Genomic DNA, 24,807 nt, shown 5'->3' with positions numbered 1-24,807 from the left:
GGGAAGAAGGGGAAGAACTAGAAGTGGAGAATATTCCAATACTTTTAACGTGTAGAACATCCATTTTTCTGGCAAATGGAAAATGGGCAAAAACAAATATGCGATCAAAACACTCAACAACATTAGCCCGGAAACATTTACAATTTTGAAGATGTTACATAACTGGGATCATGAAGGATAATAATAATAGCAAGGGTATAAATATGCTATGATAAACGACAGATGAAATACTGCATAACATTAGCCCAAAGGCATATCTAATCTTTTGAAAATATAGCATATATAGGATCATAGAGGTGATTCTAAAAAAATGCCCATGAATAATCTTTCTGCAATATCGCTAACCCATTTTTAGTTTTTACCCATACTTGATAGCTCGATTACCTCCATGGGGACTCACATTAAATACAGCATTATAGGAAAAGAAAAGAGAAAACCTTCAATTCAAATTGAGTTAACAGGCCATTGTTTGTGGCCTAACTATCAAGGACAGTACGGTAGCTTGTCACCAGATTCTGGAAAAACAAGCTCATTATATCCTGCATTAAGAATGCCAAATACACTTGATGTGACTAACCTATCTATCACAAAATTTAAATTCCCAGATTAGAGACATAGAATGGAGTGTTGAAAATCATTTGACTTTGCAACCTGAAGCATCTACCACAGCTTTACTTAGAGATACTTATTCCTCACATCTAACTCATTGATTCAGCTTATTTGCGCCAACCATCAAAAGTCAAACACATCTAGCTAAATTATTTTGTGAGAGCCATCAGCCCACAGAAAAGGCACCATCATGCAGTAAACAATAAAACAATCCGAACGGAACTGAGTTCCACAAAAATCCTCATTACAACTCATCAGTCTTGTCAAATGAACTTCATTCCCTTGATTCTTATATGCCTTGATACCAAATACTGGACTAAAGCGTATATAATGCCTAACAATGCCAAAACTTTAATAGTTATTATATCAGCCATCACGACTGAAGGCAAATTGAGGGGCATGATCATTAACAATATTAGATCTGACTGTCTTGCATAATCCCACATAAAGCGATTGAATAGCACATGATTAGGTAATGTTAGCATCAATAAAGCTGCATTTTTTACAGCAAAGAACCAACCTGGACCTCCGACGTCAAGTCCCCAAGAAGAATATCCATGCCATACTTCATCCCACAATCTGTATATGGCAGATGCTACTAAATATAAGGAGAGAACTGCAGTCAAAGGAAAATATCGTTGTCTATCTCCAAAACCCGTAGAAAAGTTAGAGTCATGGTTGAGCAGCAGCAATATTGGTACCAGAATAAAAATTGCTCTATCGGAGCCCCCAGTCAAATGGACATTCAGAATCAATGAGATCAAGAAACACAGCATAGTTGCAACATTGCCAACTGAAGGCATCCATGCCCCTTCTGCAGCTAGCTTCTTTACCGTGAAAGAAGATGCCACGGATGCTCGACGTTGTTGAAGTAGACGATACTTTGGAACAAAACCAGAGCTCTTAGTTGATAAATTTTGCACTCTTCCTTTCTCTAAAGCTTTCTCCCTCATCAATGATGCCAACTCAATCTTTATTTCCAACGCTATCAACATGAAAATTGCAGCATACAATCCCAACAAAGATATCCGAGCCCCTTCAAGGGTTAACAGTGCAACAAACCTCTCATCTTCTCCATTTTCCGCATTCGCTAACCTCAACTGACCTTCCAACAAATACATAACAGGTAGAAGTGCAACGAGGAGTGCAAACACCCAGGGTAAAAACCTCAGGCTTGATGTCGAAGGAAAGTGTGTAAAGACCACAAAGACAGATGCGCATGTCATAGCTCCAACAAGCAAGGCATGTAGAATGGGAGTTTGAATAAAGAACTCAGCACAGATGTAGATGCCAAACGTGATCCCCACAACCACAGCGTATAGTAGTCTAAGTTCTACAATGTACTGCACTGGAATAGTTTTGGTGAATGCAGCCAATGAAGCAATAATTGTTGCTATAAGTAACCACGATGGCCAGGACGGTTTCTTGGTGATTGAACCATAGATGGAACTATCATCCATAGACTGCTCAGGTATGTACATCAATTTAGATTGAAATGACCATGTCTCTGGTAATGGAGGCTGCATAAATATAAGCAAGACACCAACAGCCACCACCAGAAGTAGCACGCGCTTCACTAACTGCAAAAAGAAAATCAACACAGATGATTACTAACAGTGTTCAGCAAAATATGAAAGCTTTATAATTTCTAATCTCTATCGTCTCAAATTTCAAGATTCAGTCAATATTAGAAACTTGGCAAATAGATTAATCATTACAGTCATGGTGAATAAACATATAAATAAAATTCACTTAAGGCGTAGAAAACACATGAAGTTACAATATCTGTCAAGTTAGTAGACACAATTATCAGAACGTAGCCATATCCTTCAACAAAATCTCATATCCTAAATAACTTCACCATCATAACCTAGAATTGAATGACATTGAAAATGTAGGTCATCAAAGCAGGATATCAGTTCGCAAAGCAAGATGACACAGAAGATCCCTATCTAAGAATCTCAATTTAATATTTATAGAATCTTCACTGGAATTACTGCATAAGAATCAAGATCAAAGTAAAGATAGACAGATATGGTGAACCTTCTTGTCACTCTTTTCACTCCAATCTTTCAGAAACGTATCTCAAACTAGCCAAAAATAAACAGTGAATTAATCTCAATTTGTTCTTCCAATGCCTAGAAAATAGACTCTGCACATCTCAAGCATATTCCAGAAAACGTTAACCATGAACTCAAAGTTCATTGTAACTACCATATCAAAAAGAGACTTTCGATCAAGAAATTACTCCATACAACAATGGACGTTTCAAAATTTTAATGTGCAACTTACACTAACTTGAACCACGATTATCATTTACAAAGGTACAAAAAGGCACTTCTTCCAATAACTACCATAACAAAAAGAGTCTAATTCCCCTGATCAGGGTGCGAGCTGATGATAGGGCATCTCCGGGTTTCGTGCCATGGATATAGCCTCTATAAGAAAAGACAGCGGGCGGTCTTGTTACAACCCTCGCACACTTACTCTATACCGTAAAGTGGCATCGCGCATGCAGATCATTTATGGTGAAGGGGGAGGACGAAGGGACATCTCCCAACTGGGGTTTTATGACGGTAGCTCTGATCGTTTAGTAGGAAGTGTTACCGGTATGGTTACGGTTTTCTGGCAAGTTTAGGGACGAACGTGAAGGTGCCTCACGAGGTTCGCCACCTTGGTGCAGATGGGTTTCTTTCTCTTCGCTGTGGTCGGCGGTCGGCGACACCATGTTATCTCAATGTGCTTATCTTATACTCCTCGCCCTGCGTATCAAGTCCATATGTTATTATGTTCGAGCCGAGCCTCTGAACCGATGCATGAAGTTAGAAGGATACCCATCCGAAAAATTTGGAAGGAAAGTGTTGTTTTTTCTGATGGGTTGTCTGAACTCTGTAAAATTGTTTCTGTTTACTATGGAATCTTATTGTCTCGAATGGGCATATACTTGAGGTCTATGTACTGGAATTCAACATGTATCTCTTGCATGGATGATTGTGTTTATTTCCTTGTTTGTTCAATGAACTTACTGGTATTTAAGAGACGGGGTCTCCTGACTAAGGAATCACTCGAATTGACTCTGCGTTTTGGCTTAAGATGGCTTGGGTATCCCTGGGTTGATGTTTTCGGCACTTCTCGACAAACCCATGGGAAATTGTTTAGTTTCTAGCCTTACCGCTCACTGCTGTATGGATTTTTGCTGTGGTATCCTTACAAGTTTTAGTTTGCAGTGTGTGTACCGGGACCTTAAGCCTATCAAGTGCTTCGAGCTCGAGGTCTTGGTTTTTTCTTTCAGGGTTTCATTTCTTTGCAGTGTGCAGTGTTTGGTTGAAGTGCAACATGGTGCGCCCTTCCTCCGACAGAGACTCTGTGCCTAGTGGCAGTCGTGGGCGCAACAAATATGCAAGGCAGCGTCAAGGAAGTAGCCCACCCCAACCTCGCCAAGCCCGAGGTAAGGGACGCAAATCCACTTCGAGACTCATTCAGGAATTGACTCAATCATACCAGGCCGGCACGCCAACTCAAGGTCGACAATTAATATTGGGTTGGTAAAATTAATCAAATCAACGGGCAGCTGGTGCAAAGCGAGATATAGAGGAATGGCGAGAGTTGGTGTTGGATCTTGGTCATTCAGAGATCGGCCCTCTCAATACAAACAGACTGTTTACCGGTACTGGTTGATAAAGAACATCGTGGCTAGAGCTTTGATGAATCCTTCAGTTGGCCCTTCCAAAACTGATCCTGGTCTCCATGAAATTCACAAGGAATTGCAGGTTATTCAATTTCATATTCAACAGTAGAATGCCCGCCTCAGCCGCATAGAGAGACATATTCCATGTCTCCCTCAGACGGAACTCCCTGGTTTGAGTGCGAAAGACCTAGCACCTATGGACTCTTCGGATGATTAGTAGCATGTTTTGCATAGTTTTTGGCTTTAATTACTATTATGTATAGATGAAGGCTTTGCAGACTTTGTTATTATGTTCTAGTTATTTATATTTTAAGAGATTTAAAAATACTGAGACATATATAGTTCTACTTGACAGTCTTAAACTATTTTGTTTTTTGATCGCTTATAACGCAGTTAGGTGGACAACAGATCTGGTTTCCCAATGGGTAGGTTGAAGCCACTTAACCATAGGAATATGGATGTAACATGCTTTTTTTAAGAAAATGAATGACAATGTCCTGCCAAGCTTACAAAAACAAAAACAAGAGTCTATTTCAATCAAAAACTTACTTCATACACCAATGAACGTTTCAAAAATTAATGTGTAACTTACACTAACTTGAACCACGATTATCATTCACTTCTTCCAAAATTCAAGGACCACAGTTTGTCAAAATTGGGAGGAACTTAATAAGGTAGACAATACCAGTGTTGATAATATCAATATCAGAAAACATAAAAAATGCATAATATATTCATTTTTTTCAGATTTTTAAACATATAAAGCAATAACAACATGAAATAAACACAATGGCATATAAATATGAAAAAACACTAATATGTCTGATGTAGTGGATGCAAAATAAAAATGATACATCAAAGGTGATACCAAATGCTGCGAATCCCTGATAATTGTCCAATCAAGGACTCAAATGTGAAAAACCAATACAAAATAACATTACATATACAAAAAGCTCTTGAAGCAATTGCTGAACAAGACAGAAAGATAGCAAAACAAATAAAACTCGCAGCTATCTATCTAAGACCAGTGCCCTCTCCCTAGCAGCTATCTTTCTGTCTTGTTCAGCAATTGCTTCAAGAGCTTTTTGTATAACCTCCGCACTAAAAACCATACAAGGCATTACATCATGTGCAGGGAGTCTTCCAAATGCCCATCAAGCCTCTTCTTATAATCTTCTCGTTGAATAACCAACGGCCCATATTAGATTCTAATCAATGGCTCATATCATTTTGGCTTGATCCTCGTCTTCTAAAAGTTTCACCACCAGTTTAATTAATACCCTTTAATTATTTTAATTTCTTAAGTTTAAACATAGCCATCCATTAAAAATAATTAATTATTTTAATAAAACCTTCTCTAAGTGGAATTTCCCACAACGATTTCTGGGTATTCTAGAATACATGTGTCCTAGCCTCCTGCAAATTTTGAGGCTTAGAGCACATCTAATGCTACCAGAAATCAACAGTCCCTCTTAGCGAGGAATGTGCTCTAGTAATGCAACTTGCTAAAGCATCACCCTTCTCTGTAACATCTCCCTCTGCGTTGCTGATGTCTGACATCATTGCCCATCAACTACTGCGTAAATGTTGCATCCATGTTGCTGCTGGCTCTGCCATTGCCAACACTACATCTGCACTGCAACCCTCTCCAACTCCTGATGCTGCTGCAACAACGGAAAAGCATCCAAAACACTAAACCAAAGGTGTTCATTGTGATGCATCTATTGTTTTTGTTTTGACTGTTGTTAGTCTCTATGTTGTCACTGAAGCCACTACATTGTTGTTGACTCTGCTCTGTGCCAACTGCACTGCTGCCAACACTAGCTTTGTGCTGCTCAGACTCTGGCGCTCCTAGCCGCTGCAATTGTCATCCTGCCCATCTGCAGTTATTTCGAACTATAGTATTGATCCAAGGGGTGGACTCCTTAAGGATCCGCCCATCTACAGTTTTTTCGAACTATAGTACTAAATCACCCCACCTCCCCCTAGAGGTGTCTAGGAAATCATGGCAAACTACTACTCCTTGATTATTGTGGTTGCAGCCTGTGGATCATGTTTCTCGTCCTTGTCCTTCTTCTTGAGAGGACACTCTGTAGCATAGTGACCAACTTCACCACACCGGAAACATTTGATCTTTGAGACATCCTTCTTCCACCTTTGTTGCTCCTGTCACCCCTTTGATGCAAGGGCTACATTCTCTTCCACCTCCTTGGGCTTCATCCCACTGTTGCTATCGCCATCAAGTTTGAACTTGACTAAATCTCACCTCATCTCTTCCTGCTGAAGAGCGGCCCACATTCCCTCCCAATCCGGCAATTTCTCTCTGCCCAGGATACTCCAAACAAATACTTGCCATTCTTCTTAGACAAAATTCAAGGCCAACCTCACCATCTCTATAGGTTGAGGTGTTGATCTTACAGCTACCAATTGGTCTCGGACTTCCTGAAGCTTTGATAGGAACAGATCAATGTGTTCCCCTTTTTCCATCCTAGATGATCTCAGCGTCTCCTCCAAATACATCTTTCGCTGCTCGAAACATCCTTGATATAGCGTAGCCAAGGCATCCCACATTTCTTTGGTCGTCCCTTTGCCAACACGTGATCCCTCACTCCATTGAGGATCAACCACTTGGCCTTCGCCATCTCAACCTTGTACTTCTTGAGTGGATCTGCATCAGCAAGTACAGCTACCACACTATCGACATACATCTTGAGATCATGCTCATTCAGAAGGCATGAGATCCTGGCCTTCCAAATCACATAGTTGGATGCCCCATCCAACCGATCTTGATCTCTCAGCCCATTCGCTGCCATCTCTGTCAACAAAATGTCGATCTACCTCCTCTCTCCTCTGCACTACTGCTAGGCTGGCCTATGCACTCCCTATTGGAGTTAATAGATCTACTCCTCTACTATTGCTCAGCAAATGAGAAATCGAATTCCCTGGCTAGGAATTCTTTGAGGAAGAAATTCCCTCAAATAGTGTCTCCTTCCCTCTTCTGATGTTTTCCTGCCTCAGCAACTGCTGCAGAAAACTGTGTATCACCATAAATGTGCTCTGCATTGAATCTGTCGTTGGGCTGCTCTGTCTGCCGCTGACAAATCTTAATCTGGAAATCTTACCTCTCTGTCGACTCACTCGGATAGAGATCTTCCTTAATAATCTTGCCCTCCTGGCTTGGACTGCGCAATCCCTCTAAGGATTCGATATGTTGACTACGCAGCACTTCAATATCTCTCCTCTTCAGCGCTGAGCTCTTCCAATCTACTCTCTTGCTTCACATGTGCTCTAATACCATGTGAAAATTCGAGAATCCTGAATCACTACTGCAGCAATTGATTATATTTCTCCTACTAAATCAAGTTATTTACAGTGTTATACAGTAAACATCGAAATAAACGTAGCCTTCACAACTTTAAATAATATGCGGAAACAAGAATCTGAGCAAGAAAGAAATAACACACACAAGTGACACCATTGTTTTTGGACCAATGTCCCTGCAAAAACCCAATGTGAGAAAACTAGTGCAGCAGCTAAGGGTTTGTATTATTATGCAGTAGTTTCTAAATACAATATTTGGATGCCTTACTGACTATTCAATACAGAGAATTTGAATGACAGAGAGATGAGTGTGATATACCTCACACTATCACTGGCGATCCAGTATTGATCCAGCGACTAAATGGCTAGCCCCTAGGTGCCTTTGCACACTTTCTGCACAATCACTGAGCTGCTCTGCGTCACAGCTTCTGGAAACTACGTCACTCCTTTAGGTTGATCGATTTGCCTCTAGAACTTCGACTTTCTTCCCTTTCGATCTCACACCCCGGCTTCTGGCTCTGGAACTCGATTCTCTAGCAAATTTCAGATCTCCTCTCAGGCTTTGCGTTGCCTCAACGTGGCACTACGCTGCCCTGCGTGGCTTTGCGCTGCCTCCTCTGCATTGTAACCATGGATCAGGAAATCTTCATCCGGAAACTATTCCTGCCCCTCACTGCAAGAAATCACCTCAATCACTTCTCCCGCAACTGTTGCGCTGCTCTTTTCAAAAATCAATCTCTTACTCGATGCGTCTTTCAAATGTTAGTTTTTGGTAGCATCAGAAGTGCTCTAGCCTTGAAAATTGGTCGAGAGGCTAAGGCACATGAGTTCTAAAGAACCTAGAAATCGTTTGGTGAAATTCCACCCGAATTGTATTTTATTAAAATAATTAATATTTTTAATGGGGTTCCTAAGTCTAAACTTAGGGAAATTAAAATATTAATAGAAGTTAATCAAATATGGGTGAGAATAATCTAGAAGGAGGATCAAGTCATGTTTTAATCTTAGCTGTTAATTAGAGACTTAATCTCGGTCGTTGAAAGCTCAACAGAAAAAATATAAAATAGAGGCTTGGGGTTCATTTGGAAACACACACACAGAGATTGAGGATATCGATTTTCTGAGGTGAGAAGTTCTCAGGAGGAAAATCAATTTGGGAGATCTTGTAGCTGAGGGGTAGAGAGCATCCGAAAGGAGGACTTTCCGGAGAATACTGATAGAGAGGCAACACAGTAGCCGAGAGAGTTGACGTTGGGCCAGTCTGGGCCCACGCAATCCTAACGCAAAGCCAGAAGGGCATGCGCAGAGCAAAAAAAGTTGTCTGTCACACAAAATCCAAAATTGTCAGAACAGTCGAGAGAGTTGACGCAAAGGGCAGAGAAGGTGACGCAAAGCTAGCGCAAAAATAGCAAGGGTTAGCCAGTCTTGTGCCGAATCAACCGGAATTCTGTCGGGTGAAGTGAGGTAAAACTCACTCAAATTTTCCGCCAGTGTTTTCTCTGTAAAGGATCGCTAGATGAGCATCCTAGATTTATATTCAAATATTTCTCCTGCATAATAATAAACCCTCAGAATTGTTGCACCGGTTTTCCCACATTGGGTTTTTCCGGGGACTATTGTGTCCAAAAATAAGCATGTCCTATGTATCTTGTTCTTTCCTCTGTTTTCTATTTCATGAGATCAAATATTTAATCAATGTAGGCTACAGAAGTAATTTGCTTCAGTGTTCAAAAGAATAACTTAATGAATGTAATTCAAAAATCAAGTAGGTGAAGTAGATTCAGATTTACTGCAGTAGGGGTTCCTTCAGAATGTAGGAATTTTCACATGGTATCAGAGCATTGATTTTGAAACAGGAAGAGCAGATCCAGTGATGAGTAGTGAGGCTGAAAGCTGCACTTGGCAACAATTTGAATCTCCTTGAAGTGATTGTGCAGTCCTTGTCGGGAAGCAGATTCGAGGAAATCTCTCTTTGAGTGAGACAATAGAGGTATGATTTCGAGTTTGTGAGTTTGCAGAGGTAGAGGGAGTGACACAGAGCCTCAACGCAGTGCTTGAAGGGCGCAATTTATGTCGAGGCAGAAATCCGCTTGGAAAAGAACGAAGACACATAGAAGGGGAATTTAGTTCGTGAGTTTGCAGAGGCAGAGGGAGTGACGCAGAGCCTCAACGCAGTGCTTGAAGGGCGCAGTTTCTGTTGAGGCAGAAATCCGCTAGAAAAGAACAAAGACACGTAGAGGGGAATTTTCTCCTCAAAGAACTTTCCACCAGAAAGTTCGAATTTCTCACTTGCTGCGCAGCTCAATTGGTCAGTCCCTTAATGCATATTTCTTTCTACGTCTAGGGAAGAATATAGAAAAAGTAATATTCTTAGATTTTAGCTTATTTTGCATTCTTAACATATCAATATTTTCACTTAAATTACCAAGAATGTATATTTCAAAATTATCAAGCAAATTTCCAAGTTCATCTCAACTTACCGATCCTGATGTTGATTTACTTACTCTTACTACGGTTGGATCTCTAGGACTTCTGCCATACTTTATATTCCCTCTTAATATGTGCTTACACAACTCACAACTTTCTTCAAATGACAATTTTACTATGTGCTAAGAAGTGACTAGAGTAGTCAATTCGACAATTGAGTGAGATGGCATCGCATGGGCTTAGAGATCATGACAAGTTGGAAGATGCTTCCAACTATGTCATATGGAAGATCAAAAACTTAGTTGTTCTGGAGGAATATGATCTCGAGGCCTACGTCAAAAGTGTTGTAGTTGTTCCTGATGACAACGATCAAAAGAAGAAGTACAAGGTCGAGCAAGGGAAGGCAAAGAGGCTCATTCTCGATGGAGTTCGAGATCATGTGGTCTCACACTTGCAGGGAAAAAATACAGCCCTAGAGATGTGGGAAGCCTTGTCTTCTCTGTATGAAGGCTCTTCCTAACAACGGAAGATGTACTTAGAGCAGAAGACAGGAGGAGTTAAGGAGGGACCTAGTGAAGGTCAACCTAAGTGGCCGCAGTGGGAGTGGCACAAAGACGAAGGAGGAGGAGGAGGAGAACGCATCTCTAGCATCTAAGGGACAACAGAAGCCAAAGTGAAAGAAGGACATTTCGAAGGTGAAATGTTTCAGTTGTGGCGAGATGGGCCACTATGCATCTCAGTGTCCTTTGAAAAAAAAAGATAAGGATGAGAAACATGATCATAAGGCTGCTTTAATAAAGATTGACGAGAATGAGCTTGTCATGAGTGCCTACGCATCTCCAGGAGGGAGATGGGGTGATATTGAGCTGTAGTCGGGAGGACTACAAGTGTGCAGGATCCTTGAGGAGTCCACCTCTTGGATAAAATCCTTGCTACGGGAGCCCAAGATTTAGTAGTAGCGAGATGGACTTACTGTCAGATGATGCAGTGGAGTGTTCGGAGGACAGATGCAGTTGTTGGGGACCAGAGACTAATCAGCGCAAAGCAAGGTTGGCAACAGTGCAGGAGTCAGCAGTAGTGCAGAAGATTCATAGGATCAAAATCAACAGTAGTCAGATTCCAACATTCATTGTATTATGTTAAACACAGTTAAGTTCAGCTAATTTTGGATGTTTTTCAATTGCTTCTCTCAGCAACCGAGTTGCAGTACGGATGCAGTGTTAGCAGTGGCAATGCTAGCAGCATAGCAGATGCAACGATCGAGAGGGAGTTGTAGTACAGATGCAACAGTGATAGTGTCATGGGCAGCAGTACAGTAGCAGCAGCAACACAGTGTTGGTGGCAGTAGCAGTGCAGAAAAGGGGTGCTTCAAAAACAGAGCAGCATGCAGGTGGACATTGTTGTTAGAGCACTTTCCTCGCTAAGAGGCAGTGTTAGTTCTTGGTAGCATCGGAAGTGTTGTAGCCTTGAAAATTGGTGGAGAGGCTAAGGCACATGAGTTCTAAAAAACCCAGAAACCGTTTGGTGAAATTCCACCCGGATTTTATTTTATTAAAATAATTAATAATTTTAATGCAGTTCCTAAGTCTAAACTTAGGGAAATTAAAATATTAATGGGTACTAATCAAAATATGGGTGAGAATGATCTAGAAAGCGGATCAAGTCATGTTTTAATCTTAGCCATTGATTAGAGACTTAATCTCGTTCATTGAAGACTCAACAGGAAAAATATAAAATGGAGGCTTGGGGTTCATTTGGAAACACACACAGAGAGATTGAGGAAATCGATTTTCTGAGGTGAGAAGTTCTCAAGAGGAAAATCGATTGAGGAGATCTTGCAGCTGAGGGGCAAAGAGAATCCAGAAGGACTTTCGGAGAATCCTGACAGAGAGGCGGAGAGAGCTTGTGGAGAGGCAGCGCAGTAGCCGGGAGAGCTGACACTGGGCCAATCTGGGCCCACACAGTCCTGACGCAGAGCCAGAAGGGTCTACTTAGAGCAAAAAAACTGCTTGTCAACAGAATCTAGAATTGTCGAAATCGCCAAGAATTGCTGGAACTACTGGAAACTGTCGGAACAGCCGGGAGAGATGACGCAAAGGGCAGACAAGGTGATGCAGGGCTGACGTAGAGCCAGCGCAGAAATAGTCGGACTTAGCCAGTCTTGTGTCGGATTAGCCGAAATTATGCAGGGTGAAGTGAGGTAAAACTCACTCAGATTTTCCGCCAGTATTTTCTCTGTAAAGGATTGCTAGATGAGCATCCTAGATTTGTATTCAGATATTTCCCCTGCATAATAATAAACCCTCAGAATTGTTGCATCGGTTTTCCCGCATTGGGCTTTTCCACGGACTATTGTATCCAAAAATAAGTGTCCTATGTATCTTGTTCTTTGCTCTGTTTTCTGTTTCATGAAATAAAATATTTAATTAGTGTAGGCTGCAGAAGTAATTTGTTTTAGTATTCAGAAGAATAACTTGATGAATGTAATTTAAAAATCAAGTAGGTGAAGTAGATCTAGATTTGCTGCAATAAGGGTTCCTTCAGAATGTAGGAATTTTCACACCAAATGCCGATCAAGCCTCTTCTTATAATCTTCTCGTTGAGTAACCATTGGCCCAGATTAGATTCTAATCAATGGCTTAGATCATTTTGGCTTGATCCTCGCCTTCTTCTCGAAGTTTCACTCTCAATTTAATTAATACCCTTTAATTATTTTAATTTCATAAGTTTAGACATAGGCATCCATTAAAAAAAATTGATTATTTTAATAAAACCTTTTATTGGTGGAATTTCCCAAAACGATTTATGGGTATTCTGGAATACATGTGTCCTAGCCTCCCTGCAAATTTTGAGGCTTAGAGCACATTTGATGCTACCAGAAATCAACACAAATGAGATGTATGAGGCAAATGAGGGGGGTGACCTCATTTTATTGGCTTGGAGAGGGTGTTTTTGGAGGGAAACAACCCTTAGTTTCCCTCCAAACCACCTAAGAAGCCTCTAAAAACCAGCCCGGTGAGTACGCGGCAACCGTGGCAATGAACAGGCAAGTTTATGTGGAAAAATGGCAAAAACGAGCCATGAACCCAGTTTTTTGCCTGGTTTGGCCGATTTGATGGTGAATTGGCCGGTTTTTAAAACTATGGTTATTTTATTGATTGTTCTTGAGAAAATCGATCAATTACAAAGCAATTTGTCTCTCTAAGAAATTTTCCTGCTTCTTCTCATAAATCTCAACTACCCCTCTTCTCTAGCACAGATCAACTCTTGTTTTATAGGGAAAATCCCTATTTCCTTTGGCACTTCCTGCCTTCTATTTCTTAGGAACCCAACTTCTCAACCCTGTGCACAATCAATCTCCTATTTTCTAGCACACTCGTGATCTCCTATTTCTAGGACACAAGTTTTGCACTCTCCACAATCAAAGACTACCTCACAAACTCATGAGTTGTCTTGTCACACAAACCTTGTGCACAAAGCTATGAATTCCTTCTATCTTCGTCCTCCTCTTTATAGGCCCAATTCGAACATGCAAGGAGACCTAGTTCAAATTTAAACTCAAGTTCTAATTGGCGAGTCAACTCTGAGTGACACTCTTTCTCTCTCTAATCAACATTGGAGTTCTTAACTCGTCCTTCCTTCAATCAAGACTAAAGAATAACTCGCTCTAAATGAACTTATAACTGCCATCTCGTTCTGTAGTCAAACTAATGAAGACTCCACTTAACTGAAGCTCCAACTGTACGCATGTTGACTTGATGATTATTCCACTAAATTGGAAATAACTTATCCTAACTGAAAACTAACTCATGAGCTCGCACTCATACTGGCAGAAGGACAATTTGAGGTCTTCAATGGCTAAGGCACAGGCCAAAAGAGTTTGCACGCTACATTTTCAACACACAAAAAACAATCGACCAAAAACACCTAAAATATTTAAATTTTAATGAAATATATATATATATATAACCATGTGCATCCATATGAATCCAAACCATTTATACACAAATAAGCAAAGGTTCTCATTGAGATAGCATGTAAGGATGCACATAACCAAAATAGCACTAAGTGCAATCCATCTGTGAAACCGAAAATACATCAACAAACAGGTTCTAGTTGGCCTTTATCATCCAAAAAAAATAATGCTACAAAACATACCTACATATCATCAAAATCATTACCTATATTGGGATCTTCGTCATCAATATCACCCTCTAAGCATTAAAATAAGATAGAAAAAGCATAGCTTGTCAAGTCAAGATTTTGTTTGAGTGATGGGTACATTTTTAGTAGGGTCATGATAGAAAAGTTCAACAACCAATGCCACTAACATCAAGGTACATAGAGGGATTGGTTCTCTTGATTAAATACTCATTCCATACCCTCGAACATGACAAAATCCAATGAAAACGTTGTAAGCCCCCCAAACTTGAAACCCTGAAAAGCTATTAAGTTGTTGGATTCTGAATGAGATCTAAAATTCTACTTTCTCCGTATGAAATCCAATGAGGTCGGAACCACTCTCAAACATCCGGAGTCATTTCATGGTAATGTTAAAAATTTACGTAAAAGTATGAAAATGAAAGATAAAGGAGAATGTCACTTTTACTTACATTATCATGAATTGCATAGCAATAATAGGGCCATAGGCTTAAATATTAGGCTTCTCTGCACAAAAGGTATTGAAACTCAAAAGGGGTGTTTATGGGCATCTCCCATCAATAGGGGTGCTTCAAGGCGTCCCCCTTTTGGGGGGGTGCACGCAGAAGCACCCATTTTGGGGAGACACGTCCCCCACATTGGGGAAAGGTTCCCCCCTGTGTCTTCCCATGTCTCCCCAAAAGGTGGGATGTGGGGGAATGTTCCCCAAATGTCCCCTCGTCCCAAGTGTGTGGGAAGTGTGGGGTGCATGCACCCCACCATGGGAGATGCGTCCCTGTGGAACACTGACAATAAGTAACAAGTTAATGGTCTACTTTCTATTATATGCTTAAAAATTTGATGTTTATTTTTAATTGCTAGAATCTAGATGGTTGATGCTCAAATAACTAATCATTATTGTACTCTGGATACCATTTCTATTTTGATTTATGTACAAATATGCATGTTTTGATTTATTCTGCAACTAATTTGGCATTCTGGATGATTTTTTTAATATAAATGCAAAATATAATATGTGTTAGATGCTTCCAGGATGCTTCACTCCCAAGGATTTTTGGAACATGATGCTCCTAACACTCCCATTCTCAAAAATGCTCCCACTCTGTGCAACCTTGTCACGGAGGCTTGTAAACAAAAAAAATGTTATGAAAGATGCACAAAGTACTTTAAAATAACTAACAGATACACGCTTGAACCTGATGGCTATATCCCCCCAAACTGTATAGACAGTAAGGGCCTCAATGATCAATAAGGAAAGTGGAGTAAACTCCGTCCTTTCTTAAAATGGACAACAGGGATGTCTTTCACAATTATTTGAAGTTAGTTTGGAGCAGTGCATACTTCAGAGACAATAATATATCGTCCATAGTTTCAGTCAGACAAAAATTTTGAACTGATTCAATAGTTACAAGCCTTTCCCTGTACTTAACTAATATGATAATAAGGATTTTATATAATTTGCATAATGTTCTTGTCTTCTAGTTTACATGAACAAATATAGATCCTCAATTTTTAGAAATTAAATCAATCTCCTGCTCTCTACGAGAAGATTTAAAATGTTTAACTGCCCAAATTCAACCAACAATGTCGGCATTCAAATAATGATATGTTAAAATAAATTCAAGTGTAAACTGTCAAATTAGGTAAATCTTGAGTATTATTGGAAATATTCCTCAACGGGAAAGCTCAATGGGTGATCCTATGGAGTTAACAACACAAGCAAGAATGTCTTCATTTCTTGGTACTGAATGAGGTGCAATAAACCCGTTCTTTAAAGAATGGATTGCACTCCTTAGTTACCAAACACAACTCCAAATTTTACTATGAATACAGTGAGATAAGGGGAAAAAATATCATATGGAAAAACTCCCATACAAAATAAATTCAAGAGTATACACTTCACTAATACAAAAGGCATGCAATTTCTTCAGAAAAACAACAAAAATGTAGAACCTAGATAATCAAGACTCAAAATGAAATGACAGCCATTCTTCAAATGTCCTGGTTCAAATCAGCTTGAAAATCAAGTTTCAGGGTTCAGCCTCAGGCATTCACTGTTCAGATTTCAGCATTTCAAATTTCAGGCAACTTGCCAGTCACTCGGGCATGTGCTTCACACAGGAGAGTCTCACAAATCACAACCACAATTTTCAGGCTTCAGCAATCAACAATTTTAATCCCAGAATGATTTCAGTGTTCACTGTTAGTAGTCACAATTTAATGCCAGAATGAATTCAGGCTACAGTAGCTATGATTTTCTGATTTTTGTCCAACAATTAGCATGCAGCCATTTTATTCGTGATTTTCAGGTTTTGAACCAGTTACTAGTGTAGTGTGACATGTTTCAGTCTTTGACCAGTGTATACACACTGGCTCCTGGCACAACAGACAGGACAGAAAAAGACAAAAAAAATGACAAAAGAAACACACGACAATGTAACTTTTTAATGCATATGCATTTTTTTGGGTTTCCATCAGCTCAACTTATATGGCATTTATTGCTGATTCATTTTGATATGGATACAGTTCGATACAGTCAATAGACCACGCCCCATACCATATCCAAAATGGGGCAAATTATTCACCCAGGCCAGATTTCGGCAAATTTCCATATCTGAACCTGCAATTCAGGCAAGCTCGATAACTAAGATATACTCTTTCTTTGGAAGTAGTACCTTTTGCTTCATTCTTTTAGGTTACACCAAAGGAAAAGCAGGGGGGATATGTGCCATTGATGAATTACAATATCTTTAACTATTTTATACTCCCACTTTGTAAGTAGTACCTCTGCATTCTCTAAGTTATACAAAATGGACAAGCAAGGGGGCATGCACCATATATTTCGGCAACTTTCCATATCTGAACCTGCAATACAGGCAAGCTTGGTAACTATGATATACTCTTGCTTTGGCAGTAGTACCTTTTGCTTCATTCTTTTAGGTCACACCGAAGAACAAGCAGGGGGGATATGTGCCATTGATGAATTACAATATCTTTAACTATTTTATACTCCCACTTTGCAAGTAGTACCTCTGCTTCATTCTCTAAGTTATACAAAATGGACAAGCAGGGGGGCATGCACCATAGATGAATCATTATATCTTTCTACGTGGTGAGGACCAAACATAGAAGGCAGGATAAATATATTGTGGCCGGAATCCCTTGTTGAGAGTATTCAACAAGAGACAATGAATAAACAAAACAGAGAATTGAAGAGACTATCTGCTTATGACTCGAGAATTCAACATCAATGTTGTATATGCCAATATGGCAGATTTCTTCCCAGACCACAGCCTTCATTCATAATGGATTTAAATTATAACTTGACACTGAATTCATCACTCATTTTAACTGTACCAACCTCTGAGGACACTTAACACAAGGCAACATTCAGTAAGTAAGAGATTAGGGTACCTGAATGTGGGAGAAATGCCGTGCAACAATTGGAACACATGCTAGGCCTGATAACAGTACAATAAATCCCAAAAGCAGACCATCTGATGGTGGTCTTCCATTCCACCACTGGAGAGCTTCAAAGATTGTTTGCCGACAGTAACAGACAGATACAGTAACAACAACAGCATGTGAAAAACCTTGCCATGGTTTCATTCTTGAAGCTGTTTTACCCTTGTCTCTGCGGCAAAGAATCCACCAAGCCAAAAGCAAAATATAAATACAAGGTTATTATTTTTGACATGTTAGTAATTGATCATTCAAAGATGGCAACATAACTGCACAAAAAATTGTCTAAGCAAAATTTTCGAGTTCAGAGCAGTAATTGTTAGAGGAGTGGAACATAACCAAAAACTAAAATACATACTTGTAAAGAAGCAATGGAGGAGACACAGCCAACAACAGGATGACAGTAGCCCACAGAACAGTCTTTGAAGTGAGAACAAGCATTGACAATTTTGCTGCGTACAAGCACGTCAAAATCCAAACTGCCTTGGGACCAATTCGATTGTCCAAGGCCAATCTTCTGACCAAAGCCAAACCTAAAACTGTCATTGTGATAACCATGTAACTGGGGTAAATAACATCATCCTCAAAACCAAAGTAATAGATGCTAGTATAGGTAAATAATCGATTCTCAATATAGCAGACTAGCAATGTGTGGATTATAAGACCGCATTCTGTCACAACACGAGCCTTTGGAGGAAGAAGCGCTAGGCCTGGAATCACCATGGCCAGCACAACACTTGCAATGATGAACTTGCAAACAGATCTGAGTGCCATACCAGCTAACCAAATATTGAGATCCCAGTAGTTGTGCACAACAAACCATACAATTGGCAAGCTTGCTGAGACAACAAATATGAAATAAGATGATAGGTTCTTCTTGATGAAAAACTGCGATATATAAAAACCAGCAACAATTGGTGCGGGCAAGAACTGCACAAAAGGCAACAGAATCCAAATTCTCATGTCAAGAAAAAAAATGGAAAAATACGTAAGCACATCTGAATGATCATATGCATTGATTTCCTTATCAAACTTTAGAGTTACAATCAAAACTTATATGGCATTTATGCTAGAATTTTCCATCCCAATTAGAAATCACAGATCTTTTCTATTTTCGTAATGTCTCCAATCCTTGTGAAGCTACTTTTACAGCACTATGAGAGGGAGAAAATAAAGAGACACTAGTCTATTTAGACACCCATAGAGAGAATGACGAGTAGACTAAATGAACACAAAAATATCACATGATCAGACTGACAGATACATTTCAACCTCCATATAAAACAAGAAACATAATGAAAGGGAGAGAGGTAGTTCAAAACCACCATACCTACTATCCATGCAATGAATTCACCTACAGTAAACAAATAAAAATCTGATGTGTTCAAGTTATAAGTGAAACTGGCAATTATCCAAACTGTGTGATTGAGAATAACTTCGCCAAAAACTGGACATATAAGGTTCAACGCTAAAACACAAATGTTCAAGTCCATTGGTTGGCCCATTCAGTCATTTTGACCAACTGACCCAGGAAGTTACACTTCTTGCAAAAAGAATGAATTAAGAAGCAAATGTTCAATTGAACAATCCCCCGCATATTATTTCAGTGTTGGAATGCAATATACAAAACCAGGTATACAGCTTGCAGAACAGAATGAAAACAATCAACAATTTATTTCTACAGTGTTGGGATAAAAATGTGAAACCAACCATTCAACTTGACTCTGCAGATAAAAAATTACTGCTGAAGCATAACCTGTTTGAAGAAAATAGTAAAATTTCCATGTATTGATTGACTGATCAAGCCTTCAAGCTAAATGGAAGATAATATCAAATTAATTAATAGGGGGATTATTTTGGGATATGTAAAATTCATAGGTTTTAATTGATAACAGGAATAAGAAATGTATACATGTGAAGGTGATACTTAAAAAATGGGCATTTAAACAAAATATTTTATGGAAGCCACGAAAAGGATTTCTTGTGACCTACTGAAATATTCAATGACATTGATTCAAGTTGTTACAAACAGAATGGAGATCTGTTACTAAAAAGCTGATAGGCATGTCTTCTCAATCCTAAGTTGTATGAAACTTGGAAAAGACAGGTACATCAGGAAAAATGTGGTATGCATATCTGTATGTATATATTGTCGAGCATTATAGCTTACAAAGGAACTACACAGTTTCAGTATGAACATCCAAGTAGTAGTTCAAGATTTTTTGAAAGAATATTCTATTTTGTAATTCACTTTACTGAAAAAGTGGAAGTCTTGTATTGAGGCTAGCCATTGAATCTTAGAAAATGTATCTCGTGCATGCATCACTTAGACTAGGAGTAAACTCAAAAATAGATTAGGGGTTTGGTCTTAGCTAAAAGTATAAACTATAAAGTCAGGTCATGATGAGGCTTTACATACATACATGAGCAGTTGAGTAGGTTGTGTGACCAATAGAAAGAGAGAGAGAGTGCAGGCAGCCAAGAAAGAGGCATTTCTGGGCAGCGCATAGTTCCATACAGTCATACAGAACAGTCATGTTGAAAACAGTAGCGAGAAAGGACTTCTTGACTTGTGCCTTAGTCAAAAAAGACCATAAACAGTCTTTTCTAAGTTTCCTTTTCAATGGTCAAGTTCGTGGTTTTTTGGATGAGTTCATGGAGCAGTTAACTCGTGCGTACAGTTGAGGCTCAGTTATGTGGCTCTCGAAGTGTGAGTTTATATTTAGCGAAGAACGAGTTAGAAGAGTCAATTCGACTCAGTTAACAAATCAATCACAAGTCCGAGTTCTAAAATTAAACATGTCAGATATAGCATGAGTTAAAAAGATTAGGAGGAGGATGGGGGCACATCATTGTACCATAATCCATTATTGTTGAGCACGAGTTTGTGTGAGAAAGAGCTTCTTGCTAGGAGAGCATGCAAGGAGAAGCCTATACACAGTTTGAGAGAGAGAAAATTTCCTTGCTGATGTGTGCTAGGATGTAGGGAGAAATTCCTAAATAATAGGGGCTCAGATATGCGCTAGGAAATAAGGGCCAGATTGCGCAAGGAAAGAGGAGCTGGATCACAGGTTCTTGCAAGGAATTTCAGCGAAAGTATTAGCAGAGAGAACAGCTGTGTTTTCTATTGAAACAGTTTGCCTTGTAAAGAAATCTGATTGCTCAGAATTTTTCTCAATAAAATCTACAGCAAAGGCGAGGGTTTTCCCAATTGGGTTCCCTAGACAAATAGTGCTATTGTGTAATTGTGTTCTTTATCTCTCTGTTTCTTTTATTCCGCTATTTATCTATAATAGAGAAATCTTGTGTCTTGTTGCAACGAATTTAGTTTCAGATTTGTCATCATAGCAGTTGCAGGATTTCAAGGAATATCTACATGGTATCAGAGCAAGGAACAGCATAAAGACCACAACACAGAGGTCAGGTTGTAAAGAACAGAGATCATATTTGTGAAGAGTAGTTCCTTGGACAAGGAGAATGGTGTACCAAGGACTGAGAGCAGATCATTTTGTTTAGACGGAGCATCGAACTTCTCCTCAAGGAAAGGATCACAATAATGTTGGAGGATAATGGGGTGAGAGAGCTTGTCAAGAATCAAATCCTGTCACCTCAAGATCCCCAACAGTTGGCCCAGCATAATAAGAATGATATCAAGGCAAAGAGGATTATTCTAGACAGGGTCAAAGATCACGTCATTCCTCATCTCTATGAGAAGAAGACAGCATTTGAGATGTTCAAAGCCATCTTGGATCTTTTCCAAGGTACCAGTGACGCTAGGAAGTTAGCTCTCAATGAGAAGCTAAAGAGCATCAGGATGAGCAAAGGAGAGACCATCGTCTCATATATTTTGAAGTTCACTTAGGAGCGAGATGAGCTAGGAGGTGTGGGGTGTCATTGTCCCAAAGAGTGACCTTGTGAGCTTTGCTCAACTAAGACTTCATAAGTCTTGGTATAGTTTCCAGGATGTTGTCAGTGGCCGAGAGAATTTTCCTCGTTGGGAAAGGCTATGGACTGACTACGTTCAGGAAGAGATCTAGAGAGGTACCAGTAATGGTAGATCAGCAAAGACCGAGGACGAGGAGAATTTTGCTCTCGCAGGCAAGGCCAAGGGAAAGAAAGGCAAAGGGAAGGTCAAGTCTAGTTAGAAGGGCGAGAACGAGAAGAAGGATCTAAGTAAGATCAAGTGCTTCCATTGCCATGAGTTTGGGCACTATGCTACTAAGTGTCCTAATCGGAACAAGAGGTCTAGTAAGAATCATGCGGCTACATCAACTGAGGTAAATGGGTTTGCTTCTCAGTTCGAGAAATATTTCTGTTTGATAGCTTGCATGGCAAGCTTAGTAGGGAGCAGCACGTGGTATATTGATTCCGGAGCCTCCTTCCACATGATCGGGAACATGGAGTATTTCAGCCAGTTGGAGGAGAAGAACATGCAGGTTCATATTGAGCTAGGAGATGATGGCAAGTACACGACCAAGGGAGTTGTGACATGCAGGTTCATATTGAGCTAGGAGATGATGGCAAGTACGCAACCAAGGGAGTTGGTATTGTCGGATTTGAGAGGGAGTCTAGGAGCTCTCTCCATCTCAGAGATGTCCTCTATGTTCCAAGTTTGAAGAAGAACCTTATTTGAATCGCTATCCTTTAGGACAAGGGATATGATGTCATCTTCAGTAGAGGTAAGGCGTACCTCAAGCACTTAGCTTCTAGAGTAGTGACGCAGATAAGTGTGAGGATGAAGAACCTTTACAGGTTGCAGGTTGAGACATGCGCAGCCTTGAGCAACAAGGCAAGTGGTGAGCAGAGTAGAGATGTTGGAGAACTTTCGCATAGTCGCATGGGACACTTGCATCATGGGGCGTTGAAGATTCTTCAGTAGATAGCCATAGGATTACCAACATGCAGTTTTGATCAACATGATGTGTGCAAGGGGTGCACACTTGGCAAGTATGCCAAGACTTCTTTTCAGGGCCGAGACAGCAGAGCCAAAGGGATTTTGGAGCTGGTGCATTCAAATGTATGCAAGCCCTTCTCTTTTCCATCTCTTATGAGACACATGTATTATGTTACTTTCATTGATGATTATTCTCGAAAAAATTGGATATTTTTCTAAACCAAGTTCATGGAGTTTAAGGCCTTTGTAGAAGACCAGACTGGGAAGAAGATCAAGGCAGTGAGGAGTGACAATGGTGGAGAATATGTCTCCAATGCCTTCAAGGATTTGTGTGCAAAGGAGGGCATTAGGAGAGAGTTGATAGTACCCAATAACCCTTAATAGAATGGGGTGGCGAAAAGGAAGAACTGCAATATTGTTGGAGCGGCCAAGGCCATGTTGCATGATTGGGGACTACCTATGTTCTTGAGGGCAGAGGCATGCAACACTGCAATATTTCTACAAAACAAGAGTCAACATAAGGTTCTCAAACAAATTACACCAGAGGAGGCTTTCTCATGCAAGAAGCCTGATGTTTCACATTTTCATATCTTTGGCACAAAATTTTATTGCCATCTGTCCAAAGATAACAGGAAGACGCTGTTGAAAAATGTGTAACTAGGTTCGGTCTTCATTAGTATGAAATTTATTCTTGTATATATAAAATAAAAAATTATTTTTATTATTAGAGCATGGATTTCATGCTCAAGTTCTTTTATTTTATAGGTCAAGCACCCATTGAGTGCTTCTAGGGTCTGTCCTAGGTATAAGAGTCATTATCATATATTGAAGACCCTATGGGCACACTGTAAATTGTAAAAGAAAAATTATTTTTGTCTTGAAAATGTCAATATTTTTCCAAGATCTAGTCGGCCTACATAAGTTGTCAAGTTGACCTACATGAAGAGCCATGTCCACCCTTGAAGGAAGCCTATATATAAAAAGAACCCGTCCTCCATTTTGTTCATTCACTCAATCATCTCTTATACGAAGAAAGAGGAAGTAGAAGGATGAAGAAGGAAGTGCAAAGAAGAAGGACAAGAAAAGTTGAACTATTTTGGGTCTCTCCACTTTCTTCTGGGAGTGCGAAGTTAGGGTTTTTGCGCTGGGCAAGTCTAAGATTCAATTTTGAAGCAAGAAGAGCAAGAAGGCAAGTGAAGGTCTCTTAGCATTTCCTACTAGCACTAAGACTCAAATCAAGGCAAGCGAGGTCAAGGGAAGAGAAGTTAGAGGAAGATCGAAGTCTCCTAAAGAAGCAGCAGCAGTTGTTGTGGTAGAATTTCGAATTTACTAGGAGGTTGAAGATATTGCAGCAAGAGGCCAAGGAAGACTTGATCTTGGGGGGGTTGGTTTGAGTCTAGGTAATGGTATTCGTCAATTGAAAGATCAGAAAGATAAGAAGAGATTTCCGAGTTTTCCCCTCAAGAGGAGGGGTTTTGGCCCTGGCTTGTAGCCTACATATTGTGTCATTGTTCTTACTGTTTTGGTAGTTGTTTGATGTATTGCACATTGAAATAAGAAAGATCAAAGCTAATAAGTAAAAATCTAACACAAGCAGTTATCAAGTTAAGAGAATTAACATATACATTGCCCTATTGAATTCTCAACATGGTATCAAAGCTTTGGTTATCTAAGGGCATCATGAAGATCTCCTCTACAATGAAGAAGGTCATCAAAAGGATTGCAAGCCATCTCAAGAAAAGCATCAAAAGGGTATGGAGTCTCATATTCTCTTCAAAGAAGGAATCAATCATAGAAAAGGATGAAGGACTCTTCTCTGCTCTCTCTGGGACATTTCAAGACGAAGACATCTGGGTAATTGATAGCGGTGCATCAAGGCACATGACTAGTCACTCTCACCAATTGAAGACCTTATCAAAAGGAAAATCCGCATACTCTGTGGAACTTGGAGACAACAAGAGCTATCCTGTGAAAGGCATTGGATCATCATCCATAAAGCTAGAAGATGGAAGCAACATCCACCTCAATAACATTCTATTTGTCCCAGCTTTGCACAAGAATCTACTTTCTATTTCAAGCTTAGAAGATAAAGGAGATAGAGTAGCCTTCATTGATGGAAAGGTAGTTGTATGGGCAAAAGACTCAAGCATAAAACAAGCTAAAGTGATTGGTATCCAAGAAGGAAGGCTCTACAGATTAAAATATCTCGTAAATCATGCCCTAGTTCAGACTGAGATTGGTCCAT

The 24,807-nt window shown here is 39.8% G+C and overlaps 1 protein-coding gene across 1 annotated transcript in view; it reads right to left on the bottom strand.

The window, feature by feature from the left end:
- Positions 1 to 734: 734 nt before the first annotated feature.
- NEF1 (no exine formation 1) overlaps positions 735 to 24,807 on the bottom strand; it is a 62,380-nt gene continuing 38,307 nt past the window's right edge. Inside the window, exons 2-4 of the mRNA XM_089402756.1 lie at positions 18,027 to 18,598; positions 17,621 to 17,840; positions 735 to 2,189 (exon numbers count right to left, since the gene is read on the bottom strand). Coding sequence (XP_089258882.1) covers positions 873 to 2,189; positions 17,621 to 17,840; positions 18,027 to 18,598 — 2,109 coding nt within the window. The 3' untranslated portion in view covers positions 735 to 872. The remainder of the gene's footprint in view (positions 2,190 to 17,620; positions 17,841 to 18,026; positions 18,599 to 24,807) is intronic.

The sequence above is a fragment of the Pinus tabuliformis genome, chromosome 2_1, assembly GCF_031772625.1.
Source record: "Pinus tabuliformis cultivar Carrire ecotype Pingquan chromosome 2_1, CPIR1, whole genome shotgun sequence".
NCBI classification, from domain to species: Eukaryota; Viridiplantae; Streptophyta; class Pinopsida; order Pinales; family Pinaceae; genus Pinus; species Pinus tabuliformis.
The sequence above is the reverse complement of the archived record's forward strand: the minus strand, read 5'-3'. Positions and strand labels throughout refer to the sequence as shown.